This window comes from Platalea leucorodia (assembly GCF_965183815.1).
Source record: "Platalea leucorodia genome assembly, chromosome: 8".
NCBI classification, from domain to species: domain Eukaryota; kingdom Metazoa; phylum Chordata; class Aves; order Pelecaniformes; family Threskiornithidae; genus Platalea; species Platalea leucorodia.
The window spans coordinates 9,189,069-9,205,777 of NC_138830.1; the positions used below are offsets into that span (position 1 = coordinate 9,189,069).

The 16,709-nt window shown below is 40.7% G+C and overlaps 1 protein-coding gene across 1 annotated transcript in view; it reads right to left on the reverse strand.

Annotated features, from left to right (window-relative positions):
• Positions 1-2,033: 2,033 nt before the first annotated feature.
• The window catches only part of MME (membrane metalloendopeptidase), a gene marked incomplete at both ends in the record, with an annotated part of 48,645 nt that continues 33,969 nt past the window's right edge, over positions 2,034-16,709 (reverse strand). Inside the window, 6 exons of the mRNA XM_082318991.1 lie at positions 2,034-2,133; positions 5,467-5,543; positions 5,958-6,053; positions 9,486-9,551; positions 11,713-11,846; positions 12,490-12,609. Of these exons, the coding sequence (XP_082175117.1) occupies positions 2,034-2,133; positions 5,467-5,543; positions 5,958-6,053; positions 9,486-9,551; positions 11,713-11,846; positions 12,490-12,609 (593 nt within the window). The remainder of the gene's footprint in view (positions 2,134-5,466; positions 5,544-5,957; positions 6,054-9,485; positions 9,552-11,712; positions 11,847-12,489; positions 12,610-16,709) is intronic.

Here is a 16,709-nt window from a genome sequence, read left to right on the forward strand (position 1 = left end):
TCAGGGTAATGATGAAGAATCTAGAAAGTTCTATGACAAATACATGGAGAGGAGTGAAGGAAGGGGCCCAGCAGAGAGGTAACAACCCTGTTAACACAACCTCTTGTTTTTTTCCTAACGCTTTTCTCTAACTTCTACTGTTTTTCACTCTTTGCTTCCCTTTTGTGGTCAGGAGTGACTTAGAGGCAGCAGCGACTAGACAAAGCATGGCGTGGGTGCAAGGCCCCTCCAGGTCCTCTCTGTGCCCTGGACATCACCTGCCTTCAGAAGGGGCCGCAGGAGCCTGCTCTGTGGCTGCCTTTGGCCGCCTCCTCTGTCGGGGGCACCCCAGGCAAAGATCCTTCCGCTGCTGCTTAGAAACTGAAGGTAGAGCTACCGTGCCTCCAGCAGCACTGGAGCTGTACTGGCTGCTGCTGGCTGCCTTTGCTATCGCTCTTGCATTAAGCATGACCCTCCCAGCTGGGAATTCATGAAAAGGAATCTCTTTGCTGCTCTCTTTAACATACTGTCAGGGAAAAGTCTTGGAGAGGAAGTTTTCTGCAGGCAATTTTGGGGTGATTTCCGTGGATACTAAATAGCCTACTGAGATCTGCTCTTAAACTAGAACAAACTGGTTTGAATTCTCCTTTTGTCAGTTGTTATAGATGTTGAAGTGTGGTGCTTGGGGTGAGTATAAAAATGTACTTGCAGAGAATATTTTTTTGGTACGTTTGTATTTCATATAAAGAACACACATAGCATTTGGCTCATAATTTGAGTTTATTATCAAAATGTTTTTATCAGATGACAAACTCTGAAAGCTAAAAGGAACATAGGTTTTTAAATATACCTATTGTAGCAGTCATCTGAGGTATCTGGTACTTATTTTTGGAAGTCTGTTTGCTTTGATACACAAAGCAGTAAGTTCCTTTGCAATCTGCATGAGGATGTTTAATACATATCATTGCAGATTTAAAGCCTTTTACCTTCTTAAAGCTCCATTCTGCAATCAGCTGTGCAGCTTTACTGATATGAGGACTGACATGGATCAGAACACGTACAAATTATGTGCAGGATCAGGCCCTAAACACTGAGACAGTCGGCCTGAATACTCCACTGGAGAGCTCAGTTTTGTAGACTTTGTCTTATTGCCTAATACCACGCTTTACTCAAATTTCCCAGTTCTATGCAGCCACTGATAAAATATATTACAATACTTCAAGTCAGAAGTGTAGCTCAGATTTAAATATAAAAACTAGGATTTATACATTACTAGAAACATTAAAAAAGACCAACTTTAGAGAAAGCAAGAAAAAGCTTAGAAAACTGTGAAAGGGTCTTTGATCACAATCTTACAGATTATATGTTCAACAATTAATAAATTACCTACAATTTCAGTTCGGCTGGAAAGCAGTAAATAAACTGTTGTAAATAGTGACTTCATATAATACACACTGGAATAATTAGTGAGAAGTTACTTAATTACAGCAGGTCTTTGGACTCCTCTTCTATAAATGGTTTCAAGTAAAAATGGAAACATTTGGTAGAACAGATTTATCATAACAGCAGAGGGTACAAAGTCTGACACTTAGGATATAAACTGTTGTCTCATTATCGTGTTATGATGTCTAAAACTGCTTGTTACTTAATATTTCCTTCCTCCACTTGATCAGAAATAAGCCGCCACCGACCAGTGGGAGATAATGTGTTATACTTTGACATTTAAAAAACAATCCCAAAAGCCACTGGCCAGTGGGGAAGAGGATTAACTACGAGTGAAATGTTACTGTACACTGTCAAGTGATTTATATTCTACAGGGTTCAGCGATAGGAAAAGCAGCCGATCAGCTAGAGCAGCTAATTGCTGCATTGGCATTCATCCTTCATTTGATGTTTTGATGTGTGATTTTTTTTATTTTTGCCTGTTTACTAAGAATTACAGTGACTACTCAAGCATATTTCCCTCAGATTTCTTCCCTCCTCCCCTGCTCAAAATTAGTTGATAATTTCTCTTTTTCTGGAAAGCTTCTCGAGATGCAAGGTTTACAGTTCCATCACCAAACTCGGCACTTTTTAGCAGGATCCATGTAGTGTGTCTTGGTGCACGAAAAGGCTTCAGAAAACTCTGGAGAGTTTTGCAATGATCCAATGACCCTTTAAAACAAAACAACAACATCTTGTCATTGTTGCTTGCTTTTGTTTAAAACAAACAAGAAGACCCACATTTTGTTAACTTCTTTTTTTGCATTGCCTCAAAATACTGTGGGAAGTGCCTGTATTGCTGAACTCTGACTGCTGCTTCCACTTCACCTCGAGTGGCTGTATTTTCTCGTTTCAGTTTGTATGGTCCCTACTGCAACTCCCCAAAATACAGGACCTGTCCCTTCTCCCTTACTGGCTCTCACAAAACTTCCATTTATTTCACTAGGAACAGGTTTATTGCCTGTCATTAGTTTTCCCTGAGAAGTTTTTCAGCTATGTTTTGCTGACAAGTTTCTCGGTAAAGGGAAAAGACGACCCTGAGGTAGAGGACTGCAGTGTAACTTGTCAGTGAATGTTCATTTACATTTTTACACCAATCAAGCTTTAACTAAGATCACACCGCTTCCCTGGGCATTCTCCACAAGTGTTCCAGTGAATGAGTTCCCTGAAAAAAGACCCATACAAAGAACAGCTTTCAAGTGAATATGAGGACATTCCAGCTAAAGCAGTTTTTAGATGTGTAATTGTGAACATAGGTGAATGTGTCTGCTAGGAGTTGCTCATTCCTTCAGGAATGGAAATATAGCGTGCACATGCCTATGCAGGAAAACAATTTCAGCTTCAAATGTCAAATACAGATACTGGTGCACATTGATTGTGAACCGGGAATTATTTGAAGAACTGTTTCTTTGAGTAATTTGTGATTATTCAGTGAATAATCTTAATCATTAGATTCAACAGAACCTGGAAGTATCCACAGACGTTGAGGTGAAGTTCAGCAGTGGACATCTGCAACGATTTGCCTGTCTCTACAAGATTAAAAGCAAGACTGTTTGCTAACTGGTCTCAGGAGCCAGTAGTGGCACAGGAGGTAGCACAGAGCAATGACTAGAAAAACAGTCGTGCATCTAAGTGGTCTGGCAGCGCTTCATTGCTCTTAAGGACTGGAACTGCTAACATGGGATTTTGCCAGAAACAGAGCAAAAAGTATTTTGGGTGTAATAAAACTCTACTTATATTTGTTATGAACAAACAGATAAAACAGCAGTGGGATAAGAATCCTGCTTCACTTACTAATGTCCCCACAAGTACAGGCATTTGGTACACAAGCAGGGCTTGACCTGTATCTGTTATTGTACTTGCTATGTTTTAATTTTGCATGTTAACGCTCAGATACAGATTCCCTTTTGCCTGCCTTTGACAATTACCCGATCTAAGGCATCTTTCTGTTAGCTTTGTTTTCTAGTGGACAAAAGATTCCACCTGTCCAGTACTCTGAGTTGTTAGCCCATAAACTAAAACTGTACTATGCAATTAACAATTTTTATGAAGAGCTGCCTGTCCTGCCTGTACGGAGAAATAGCCTGCAGTTAGGGTAGCACGAGTTAAAACAAACAAACAACAAAAAACCCAACCCACCCCCCCAAATGAAAAAAAAGGCCCACTGGGAGCCATTGTGACATTTTAATGCTATGTCATTATGCAGTAATTTTGTGGGTATGTCTCGTGTACTGAAATGCTTTCTATTTTAGAGCTCTTGGGGGGGGCCTCATCCTGAAAATTACATTCTAAAAATGTTAGTATGGTTTCTCATTAATACTTCTGTAATTCCATATAAAGTTTATCTAGCCTTTCATACTGATGTCAAAACAGCACAATACATGATGTAATATATCCAAGATATACACAAATACAATTACACAGAGATGCTGAACTAGTGAACTTCAAAGGACTCGTGACTCGTACGAATTAGATATGCAAAGAGGAGGCAGAGTTCTGGAGAAGTGCTGCACAGCCTCATTAGCATTGCCACCGGCTTCGGCTGATTGTAGGACTTGATGCATAAACTGCCTCCGGGCGAGGTCTGCAGATAGCACAAAAACCACCCACAGTGAAATGCCAGTCAAGTAGCAATTAAAAGAACAGTCACTGCTTTCACTAAATGTTTGAGTGTGTGGGATAAACAAAATAATTCTTTGGTGAAAAGCCGTTGACAGAAAGATACTGGAATTAATGTACTGGATTGTATCAGGAGAGAAATCAGCTATTGTGTACGTGAATCCTGGAGATGACACAGCCCTTCAAAGCTAACAGAGATGTTGTGATGTCTACGTTGCTGCTTGATCTCACGGCATTTGACCGAACAGATGTATTAGAACAAAAACATGGTTGCACCACTGGTGAATAGATTGCTCTGACTTAAGTTAAAAAGAAAAGATCCTAGGCTGGCCCAAACACTTCCACCCTGAACAGCCAAGTTTCCTGCATGACTCTACTGAAGAGGCGGGCTCGAGCCAGGTTCAGGCTTGAGCCCCCCTATTCCTGGGAAGGCTGACTGAGGACACAAGGCAGAAAATACAAATCTGCTCATTGCACCACAGCATGCAGGTTTGTTACCAACTGAAGGGCAGTGATCTCCCACCTAAAACTCGCTTCTGTTACTCTTGCAAGAGGGAACAAATGGTGAGCTGGTGTAACACCTGGGGCACAGGGGAGCCCCAGTTCTGGGCTGCAGGCATCATGAGTAATGCTGTTAACAGAACAGTGAAGATGGGCCAGTCCACTCTGTTGGAACAGAAGAACGTCCTTCTGGCTCTGGATGGCAAAGGCGTTCCTCGTTCCGATGACAGCAAAGGCTATCAACATAAGGTCATTTCTCTCTCCTCTCAGTATTACTGTTTAAAAGAAGATGAATTCTTCTCCATGCTTGGGTGAGTAAAATCCTTGCACTCCACAGATTAACTGGAGATTTTACCTGTGACTTTAGCAGAGGACAGAAGTCCATCTACAGCCTTTGGTCTCTATGAGGACCCTATCAGGAGCTATTGTGGGAGCCAGGGGACTTCAGAAGAGCACTGGATTCCAGACACAGTCACTGGGACTCTGCTGTAACGATCATGCACATTTGGTGACAGCCAGGTGACGGTGTTTGTGTCCTGTGATGACCACTGTTCAAAGCTTCTCAATAGCATGGGGAGAATTAAGTTGTATCGTCTCAAGGGTGAGGACAACTCCCCCCCAGCCTCATTCTGCCTGTGGAGCTTCCTGGGAAGGACCCTGCCTGTTTCTGTCAGCACAGAGCTGTGCTAGGGCTGGGAGCTCTAGCGGGCCAGTCTGTCTCTCTCTCTCTTAACCATCTTCAGCGTGCCATGCCTATCTATGTGTATGTGCCTAAATCGACCCTGGTGAGTGCAACCCAGCTTTTTGTGCAGAGTTCTTTAAATTCTACAGCTACAAGCTGTGTTGCACCTAGGAATTGCACTGAAGATTATTATACATGCTGACCTGAATTTGCCTGGGCTGTGCACGTCAGTTTTGATGGAGTTCACAGCATATTCTGGTCTGTATGTTCCACACCATACCTACACACGTAACAAAGAAAAGCATTTGTTAGCCATAAGATTGTTCAGGAAGAGACCTGCTGTCATTTCACTATGAAATACTTAATGTTGTGAGAAAAAAATTAACATTAGAACATAGAGAAAAAAATGTATATTTTGTTTTAAAAAAAAAGGTATACCGTTGTCCTCAGACAAAGGCACTTGGGCACAAGAAGCTGTCTACCAGACTTACTCATGGATGAATTCATTTATTTAGAGAAGACAAAAATTACCTAACAAGGATTTATTTTCACTACTTTGTAGTGAACACCACTCAACTTAGCAACTCTGCCAGCTCTTAGTAAAACTGTGAAAGTCAGCCTATTCTTTCTGACTTACTGTTAAACTGTAACTCAAAGTGATTTTCAAAGCCTTCAGTCAAGAAGTATACAATACCTGTGCGAAGTTCAGAAAAAACAGCTGCTTATGGTTCATTTCAAGACCAGGAAGAAGTTTTTCTTTTCCATGCTTTTTCACAAAGTTTTCATAGGCCTGTAGAATGAATTGAGTAGAAATGTTATAACTTCCAACCCAGACGGTCAAAATGAAATGGTGACAAGGAGGAACATGGGTTCTTTGACATAATTCATCATGGACTGCCTTGGCCGTCCATCTTACCACGTGCCACCTTTAAGCAGAAAAAGCCAGGACCATTTCTCAGTACTGTGACACCAGTGGCCTGACTGAACCGAGAGTTTTCTCACTGAATGGGCTTTACAGTAGTATTTTTCACCAGGTTTAGTGAAGCTGCCCAACTTATATTTGGAATAAAAGGTAAGAGAAACAGGCTTAAAGGAGGCAATTTATTGTAGCAAAAAGAAGCCAAGGCTAATGGAATAATTTTGGTAAGATGGGTACACCCAGATAACAAGATCATTGCATAACTACGCAACTTTTTACAGGGGAAGAAATTAAGGATGCAAAAGAGGACAGTTGTGTTCTGAAGTACAGTAGCTACAGAGAGTTAGTACTGTTCTTCAGCAAGCTTTATAATAATTAATGTACTAAATTCCATTGGACCGCTACGTATTTACCTAGCAAATCCTTTCACAGGGTTAATTAATGACTGCCTAAAGCAAGGTGGTTGTGTGTTAAAAAAGTAGAATATGTTCTGTAATGGAAATGACTGTGAGATTCTCTGACATCAACTGAGGGCTGGGCGTAGTGAGGTGTTAGCAAGCTCGGTGCTAAAACCAGCCTCCAAATCATCGGGGTTCCTGAGCTTGTCTGTATAAAGATTCAGCTGCAGCAGCTCTGTCTCCTGCAGGTTCTGTGGGTCAGGCATTACCGCCAGTTGCCCTCAATATGTGCGTTGCATGGTAAAGATCCACATGGAAAAGCATCCCGCTGTGCTGCTTTCTGAGGCACGGTCCCAAAAGCAGCATGCCCGGGGTGTCTCACGTGATTTGGGGATTCCCTGCGCGTGGATCCCTGGCTGAGTGACTGCGCTGGGCAACCCAGCCTGCCTCTGCTCAAGGAGGCACAAATGATCTCCAGGACAATCAGGATGCGATCAGAGGATACACTCCTCCCCCTTTTGTTCATCTTTCCCCCTTCTCCTTTTTCTTTCCATTAGACTTGAGAGATGTGCAGTAAAAAGCTTCAGCTGTGGCAAAAAATCATTCTTCTCTCTGATTCTACAGAACACATGTATTTGCTGTCCTGTTTACAGTTTTTTTTCCCTTCAAACGTTTATCACATAAATGTATTCATATTTTTTTGCCAATTATTGGGTTAGAGTCTAAGGTAACACACTTATGGCAGGATATGCTTTCCCTTTATACAATGCAGAGTTCCATGATCCAATTTTACTACCACAAAACTGATTCTGCAGGGAGAAGAAATCAATTTTATCAATTATCTAATGTTGCACTATGAAAGGCAGATTTTTTCCATTGTGGTTGTTCTTTTTTTTTTAAAAAACAAATTGCAGAAGACTTTAAAACCTTTCCGTAGTAAGAAGAGCTGCTTTCATGTTTCTTAGGAAGACCATGCATCAAACAATGTGTTGTTAGTATATCGTTACTGATAGAAAGATGCGGGCAAATTGGAGAAATGTTCTGACTAAAGCCAGTGCCAAGCTACCGCACGAGTGAAGCCAATCATCAACTGCACAAGTGCAAGCTGAGGAATGGGCGGTTAACAGGTCTACTGAAAAGGCTCTGCAAGTTCTAGTGGATAACAAGCTGAAAAAGAGCCAACAGTGCCACGGTACTGCAAAAAAGGCAAGTGTCATGCTGGGATGTATAAATAGGAGTGTCTGATGTAAGATACATGAAGCAATCCTTCTACTCTACTTGGCACTGGCCAGGTCTCAGCTGGAGCACTCCGTCCAGTTTTGGACACTGCGCTTAAGGAAAGATGTGGACCGACTGGAGGGAGCCCAGAAGAAAGCAGCAAGAATGAGCAGAGGTCTAGCAAACATGACCTATGAGGAAAGATTGAAAGAATTGGGTTTGTTTAGTCTGAAGAAGAGAAGTCTGGGCATTCAAGTATGTAACAGCCTTCAAATACATAAAATGTTGCAGAAAAGGAGCAGATTGCTCTCAGTTTCCACTGTTGAAAGCAAAGACATGGTGGCACTTGAACTGCAGCAAGGAGGTAGCGGAACTTCTCTTACGGTATATTTGAGTGATACAGAAATGGTTGATTCTACCTGCTAGGAGGTGGGGGGGGTGGACTAGATGACCTCTCAAGATTCCTTTTGGACCTTTTCTTACTATTTATATGATGTCATAATAATTACGAATATCTAATTCTTTTTTTGGTAATACTTCTGACCTAATTTTTTTCTGGCTATTCCCATTCCTTTCAGAAAGAGTATCCCCTTTTGTGGGTTTGTACTGTTTTTTTTTTAAATGCACAAATGTTCCAGTAATTGAAGATCAGACAAATCTAATATGCTGTACTGACACCTCTTTTAGGCTTCCAAATCATTCTTTAAACTCATTAATAATTGTATTTGCCCTCAAACATGTATATTTCTAGTGAAGTAAGTGTCGCTGAGGACTTTCTTTGCAGAAACTGTGATGATAACTTGGAGAAGTGTGAGTTGGCCCATGCATCCCAGCGGGCACTTTGTTGAGGAATGGCAGCACTCCAGTTGTCAAGTGTTGAATGTTTTGCCATAGAACGAAGTGTTCAGGGAAGGAGAGGGATCATGTTATTAAGGCCTGCAACCATTAGATTTGCAAGTAACAAAAGTTCATAGAGAAGCTGACTTGCTTCTCACCTCCCAACCTGCATTCACAAAGAGAAGACTTCTGCTTCTTTTACTTTCTGTCTCAAAGTTGGCCAATCTAAGGAGTTAAGTATCTGTTTCAGGAAGAGAATGGAAGGAAAGCCAAAAAACATTCAAGCTCCCATGGAAGGCTTAGCGCAAGGAGCCCAGATGTCACTGACATCTTCGGATACCTGTACAGGGGACCGAAGTCACTTGGACAAGATGATATTTTGAACAGTTTTTTGAAAAGCGAATAGTGTTTCATGTAGGCAGAGACTGTTTATGGGTCAGAAGGAAGTCATTCTGTCCCTCCTTCCTGGCATAAAAAAGCTGGTGAAGACAGCCAGCCAGAGGCAGACAGCTGCTCAGTATCATCAGTTCAGTTAGGTGATGGTCCAAGTGTGATTCATTAAATGTTTTCATTCTACAAATTCCCTATTCACAAAAGGAAAAAAATTAAAAAAACCCTAGAAGTCAGCTGAAAAAGAGTGCAGTAGGAACAGATAATATCTATCCTGAAATAATTAACAGGATGAAAGAAACGCAACAGCTGGTCAATAGTTCTAAACCATGCCTCGATGATGCAGTAGGTATGGTCCTGTCCCTAACGCAAAAATAATGGTTCTTCTTCAAAGGCTCTGAAATTAATTTTCTTAATCTATGGTGGTTTCAGCTAAAATAGAAAAATGGATACTTCTTACCTTATATGCTTGTCTAACACCTCCATTATCAGCAATGTTTTCTCCTAGTGTGTTGATTCCACTCAGCTGTAAAATAGAAAGGAAAAGTATAGTTTTCTGAAAAGAAGAGCTCATCCAGGACCTGTAATGACAAACTGTGCATTTTTCACTTTTTGAAGGCAAGAATTCCCTTCAAATCTGAAGTTTTAGCAGAAGATTATGTCAACATCCCTGAGAAGTCTTTGCCTCCTTTGTCTCAAAATCCATGCAGATACTATTGTTTTCCTTAATTCTCTTTCTTCCCCTATCGGCAGCTTTCTGGGCTCTCATATCTCTTTTACCCAGATTTTGTGATGCTTAGTCAACATTCATTCATTCTTCCTATTTTCTCCATGTCTTTAACCCTCTGCTTCTTATTACAGTTCCAATTAGAGGAAGTGGGCAGAATCTGTCCGTGTAGTCTATGAAACAAGTAAAAATCCAAACTCCAAATAGTTGAAATTATCAGTTAACAGACATCAGCAAATCTCCTAGAAAGTTGGTATTTTCCTGTGTATTAGGCAAGTTAGGTAGCTCTTTGGTAGCAAAATACATAGAAGATATCTATTTAGCTGGTATAGTATTCATAACTCAGTGAAGTATCACTAAAAATGATGAAGCTTTGGTAATGAAGACTCTGTAATTTTATTTTTAAAAAATTAGATTTTCAACCTTTAGCCCAAGATATTGGGTTATGATATTCACAGCTGCAAAACTTAGAATCATCATTAGATTGAATTTAATGTGTGAAAAAATGGCAGAAAAATATGTTGAAATATTATTCTCTGTTTTTAATGGTCTCTCTGTGAGTCCCAACAGTTTAACACACAGATTAGGAAAACGTCAGGGCTGGAAGTTTTATCTTTTCCCTATTCTCTATGATGGAATATATTGTCAGCTTCTAAAAAAACCAGACAGTAGTAGTCAGGGAAATAGCTTCTTGTGTCTTTTCATTCGCTACTTATCTCTAGGAGGTCCCATCCAAGAGAAATTTTGTTCCTTACAGAAACACGGGTGGTGGCACAGTTCAATGCTGCACGTGGTTAGCCAGTGAAGTCCAAAATAAACAAGGTGGATATTAGAAGTAAGTGGTCTTCCACAATGCAACGGAACCGAGTGCTCCTGTAGTAAACCGCTTTCCCTTCTTTACTGGGCAGCAATGAGCCAGGGTCTGACACTCACTTGCCATGTCACTTGCCATGTGGAAGATGCAGGACTGTGAACTACAAACTGCGTTGGTGCAGTGTGTACCTTGATTGACAGAATGATGGCAGCTCAGCTAGTTCAACTGTGGTTGAAATTTTGCTACCTGTAGCTTTGAAGTATGTGCACTGCCAATCTGGGACAGTAAAATCCCTATGGCAGCAGGGTGGGAGCAGCGTGAAGATGGTCAAACTGTCTCTAGATGATTAAAGCTGGGTTGTGTACTAGAGACAAGGCAGGTGCATTAGCAGAGCATTTGGTCACCCCTGAAATGACAGGCTGTGAAGTGCTGCGTTACATATACAGGGCTGTCTCCCTTCAGTGGCAGTTTTGCAGCCTGCATTTAACAGGAACAGGACTGGTCTCCGGTTCAGTATGAGTAATTGTAATATCACTGTCACCTGTTCCTGTGAGTTAATGGAATATTGATCTTGTTGGGACACAGAACAGACCTGATCCTGCTACCTGTTCTCATGAAATTAGGGCTTCCAGACACAGACGCTACACTGAATGCCTAATAATTTTAACTGTGCGGAATGCTATAAATGCAGTCACATTTAGATTGCCTGCCTCCCCTAAATCTGCGTATCATCTTTTCCTCTCCTACTGTACCCTGATCTTTGCTCTGTAGTCCAGATGTTTGTCTTGGGGAAAGAGCAAGAAACTTCTGAGTGAAGGAAAGCAGCAGGCAGGATTTGTTTTGATGGATATATATATTATTTGAGCATCAAGATTTGGAGAAATGAGGTTCAAACTTCCAAGCACTGCCACTCCTTCAGAACATAAATCCTGCCTCTTTCAGACCAGTCAGCATATGTGTGGAGTTTTTACCACTGTCTTTAATTTTAAGAATCTCTTTTGCCTTTTCTTTTTGGTGTAGGGGCAACAGTGTTGGCCATAAGCCAAGAGAGCATTCATGTGAATAAGGGTTTGCATATTTAGGACATAAGATTTTGTGCTTTCTCATTAAAAATAACATTGGTAGTTACAAATAAATATGACGTACATGCTGTCCACCTGCTAGGTCCCATGAAAAGTTTCCATACTGGTACACCATACACTGGGATAGATCCTTAAAATTGCGTGCTGATTCTTCTGTCCACCAGTCTACGAGGTCTCCATTCTCATTAAAATTTCTGCCTGTAATAATATGTTAACAGAATTAGGTATACAGGAAAAGAGGTTTTTGATGCAGTAAGAGGGGTAGCAAGTAAGTATAATGACTCATGCAAAAAAATCACTGTAGTGAGGCAGTCATACAGATGATGCTCTTTTTTTTTCTCTCCTAAGAGATTAAGGCTCTCTTAGGAACTCTAGTATGGTTCTGACCTGTGAGTCAAAGCTGGATGGATCATAGTGTGGGTCTAGAAATGATTGACGTGGCTGGGCAGCAGGTCTGATAGCTAGACCCTTGGCTTCACGCCTCTGCCAGCCTAGTGACACACCCCGTTCACAATTATGTGTAGTTCATGATGGTTTTTGATGCAGCCTTTGGGAAAAGCAAGTGACCAGCAACTATATTAAAAGCCCTTGTGTGCTGCAGGCCTGCATCCTGGGCTGTTGCTGCAGCCTAGCAGCTACGGGAGTGTCTGTGGGATTCTTTGGATAGCGCTTTTGGGACTCATCATGGGGAACAGTACTGTAAAGCCTCAGAAATCCAGATTTGTTTTTATATATGGAAACTTAATCTTCATTTTATCTGCCCCCTGGAATGATTAAGCACTAAAGCATGTAAAACATTCTGTGCATTGTAAGTTTTGTAACTAGAAACTCGGTACCTTACCATTGTCATCAAAACCATGCGTAATTTCATGACCGATGACCATGCCTATGCCACCGTAATTCAGAGATCTGGGCTGGGCTGCACTGAAGAAAGGGGGCTGCAAAATGCCGGCAGGGAAGACTGCAAAAAAACCCACAACACAGTTAAGGCACTGCCTCATTATCCTATGTGCGCAGTGTGAACAGACCATTTTTATGGGCTTCAACCAAAGTCACGCTGTTCCCTCAGATTTACCAGCAACAGTAAGTGAATTGACACATGGTAATGGCTGTAGGACAGGAGGAACAGATAAGCAGGACCACTCCCCTACCCCCTCAAGCCTAGGGTAAAGCAAAATAGCTCTTCAGACGCTTGCGAAATCACGATCAGCTTTTGCTTTGTCGTTGTTACTATTTTACTTTGCAAAAAAGCAGTTTACTTTTCCAATTTACAGCACTTAGCTTTCTCAGATTCCTGTATCATTATTAAATAAACCTCACAACGTCACGAAAAGTGGGAGGGTGTTCCCCTAGAACAATAAATTATTTCATCATTGCCCCCACCACAAATCAACCTGAGAGAGAGGAATTCTTTCTTCCACTGAAAGTATCAGTAACTCCCACTAGAATCAATAAAAATAGGCCAAGCTGGCAATGAAAGAACAGGAACAAAGCAGTTCTTTTCACCCACTTCTGTGCTCATTCTTCTAGGCTTTTAAGAAACAAATAAGTAAAAAGGAAATCATATTGCAATTGTCATCTTTATATAAATGAAGAATTTAAAAAAAAACTATAAAATATTCAGTTACACTTTATATCTCATGTGGGCCTTCTCCCTATACTTCAGGCTGTTGCAGCAATATAAACTATTAATTCTCATTGTGAATGAGATGTATGTAACTCTACAAAACTTGAACAAAAAAGAGGAATTGGATGACAGTTTTCACAGAACAAAAGAAAGAAAACAGATACTTCTTGCATTTCAGCATCAATCCAGTACAGTTCTAGCAGTTTCTTTCAAGAGGAGAAAGAACCATGGGAAAATTGAAAAATAATAAACAGGTTAGAAAAGAAACCGTTTCTGCTGTCCTGTGGAAACTGCTGCTTACTGTCACAGTAATTCTATTACATTGTTAGTTCGACATGGAATTAATTATCCAAATGTTTTGATGTTATTATCGGAAAGTATTGATAGTAAAGTGTAAATGCCATACTGTATGATGGGCTATTTTGATGACTGGCAAGCCAGTGACACCTGGGGGTACAGCATCAGCACACTATTCTTTTTGGAGATGACTGCTAGCAAGATGTTTACTCAGAATGACACGCATCAGTCCTGGCGGCTTGGAATACTACAACTGTAACTTGCTTGGAGCTCAGCCTGTCTTTCTTGAAACCACAGGGCCATCTTCCCTCCCTGGAGGCAGACGGTTACCCAGGACTTTCAGTTCAGTTTAATTAACACCCTGTCACCTCATCCATTTTTAGAGTAAAATGTCGGAATTCGTAGATTTTATTTATTTTTGACTCCACCCTTCTGAAAACAACTTATGCCATGACTTCTGTTACATAATACAGGTCTGAAATGGACAGGCATTCCTCCCGCAGTGGAGGATACGTTTTGAGTAGAGATTTAAAGAAGAGAGAAGTGCATCTCTTTTGGGATCTAAAGGGCAGATTGTACTTCTCAGCTTTGTGAACACCCAAGGCAGGAAAAGGCATAAAGTATTTCCCTCAGAATCTGTGCAGCCCTGGACAAAAGAAGAGGACACGTTGCGTTCCTTCTTGAACACGTCTGAGAAGAGTAACGCCTTTACCGGGACTGACTGCTGCACAGTATCCCCCCAGCAGCCAGAGCGTGGTCAGTTCAATTTTGCCTGCCTGCCTGGGGCTCAGAGGTAGCTGGTACCTAAAGGAACATAGGGTGGGCTACCTTACTACAGCAGCTCAGCTGATTTTTTTGAGGTTGAGTGGCATCCTTATGATCAGTGCTGCTGATGGAACAGTGAAGATCAGACCATATTTAAATGTAATAATAGAGCTCTAATTTTCCTACACATCATGCACGGAACTCCTCTTTAGAGGGATTTTTTTTTTAAAGCATAATACTAAGCTAATTCAGGCATCACTCTAAAGATCAGACTGCTTTAATTATCCTGTGGCATGCCGTAGCTAAAGAATGAGGTAAAAATTTATGGCTCATATTAACTGCCAGTCACCAATTTCAGTATTCCGAATCATGATTCCTCTTCTACGAATTACTGAACAAAGCTATTTTAAACAAAGCCTTCTGAGCAGATTTTTGTGCTAAATGTTCAGTAATGAGCTAAATGTCACTTAGCTTTACCACTTGCCAAACTGATTGCGTATGTCTTGCCATCCTTAACCAAGCAGTGCTGGTCAGTTAAGTCAACACAGTTTTGTCTCTACGAAGTCTGTCTTGGATTTCACAATGCTCATTTCATGTTTTACCTTTAGAACATGCTGCAAAGCCAAAACAGTTTGGGTTAACTGGAAAAGCTCATGAACCTTGGCAAATATTACCAAAGTTTTCACTAGGATGTGAAACCTAAAAATAGGTGAGTATTGTAGCTGCTGAATTCCTACACAAACAGCACCGCACGTGTAGTCCATTTGTAGTGGGCTGTATTCTCTTGTCCTGTTTATGACTGCACCAACACAAGGAGTTTTCTCCATGCCTCCTCATTCTTGCCTGCACGATGTTGAGTGCAGTCTCACTGTGCCCAAAACAGTACTCCCTGCGATTCTGAAAGGTCAAGCTATTACAAAGACAGGCAACTAGTAGAAGTCAGGATCGTATTTGCAGAAGTCTGCTTAACAGTTCACCTGGCTCAGTAAAATCTGAAAATCTAGGACTGCAGGACTCTCTTTTATCTTCTTCAGTTCTTCAGTAGGGACAGAAATAATTAAGAAGCAAAAATCCTTTTGGAAAGCTTGGCTTAGTTTGTTGATTTCTTCCATTATAAACCTGATGCTATTCCTTTAAACCTCCACTTGCAGAATCACGACTTACGTGATTGGGGGTGCTAAATGAACTTTTTTTGCACAGAAAACACTGACTGCGAAAATGTTAATATGCTGTATTAAACATACCATGTAAAAACTGGAAGAAAACTGCATCCATTTGGCTTAGTGCAGCTGCGCTTGCCGACTGAACAGCAGGGAGTGCTTTTTGCCATGTAATAAAGTATGATACTTGGTCCCAAAATAAAGCTTCCGATTACCTCTGGTGCTACCGGAAGGCCTGCTGGCAGTGGCAATCTTGCAGATCAGCGACACTATTTTTGACACTAGTATTGTAAGAGCTCAGTGGAAGAGAGTACCTGACATTTTTCACCTTGATTTAATGGTTCGTTTGATAAAACAAGATATAGAAGACTATATCGGAAGCCATTACTGAAAACTGGAAAGAAGTGGTAATTTCATCCCTGGCAATGAAAATAATGTCTCTACCAAATATTTTCTTTGGAAGCCTTCATAAATAAGCAAGATATTGTTTCATTTTGTGCATTTGTGATTTTGTGCATTTGTGCGTTTTGTGATACTGTTTCATTTCTGTGCAGAGCCCTGCAGGACAAGGTTTTTTCATTTCTGAGAGACTTATTTTCAGGAGTTATGCATGGATCATAGTACCTCACTAACGGCTTAGAAAGGACACTGCAATTTATGACGTGGATAATAACAATATTTGCAGAACGGGTATGACAGAAATCTTGTGAGGCATAATTAACGTTGTAAAATGTTTTGTGACTCTTGAAAGACTTCACCACTGTGAAGAGAGCTGGTATGGTTCACAAGATGAGAAACCTCAGTGCCTCCATGCGGTTCTAATCTTTAGCTATAATGGATTCTTTTTTAAAATTTCTTTAAAAGCATTTTAATGCTTTCTCTTCTTATTTTAAGTTATTTTTAACCATGGATGGTTTTGGGTAGGCTGACATGAGAAATGTTTATACTCAAAAGCATTACGAAAACTATTTCATTGTACTGAACTTTTCTTTTACTTTTTAAATTTGATTTTTTCCTTGGTTTAATCTACCAGGTTTCCATTTTCATTTTTCCAACATAAAAGAAGCAGAATTAAATGACACATCAGACAGTGGACTTGAAGTCATCTGGCAGACTTTAAATCTTGAGAACAGCAATTAAGGATGCCTCAAAATTCCTTAAACTTTTCTTAAGCCATATGTAAAAGAATGTATGTTAGAACTTTGCATTTAA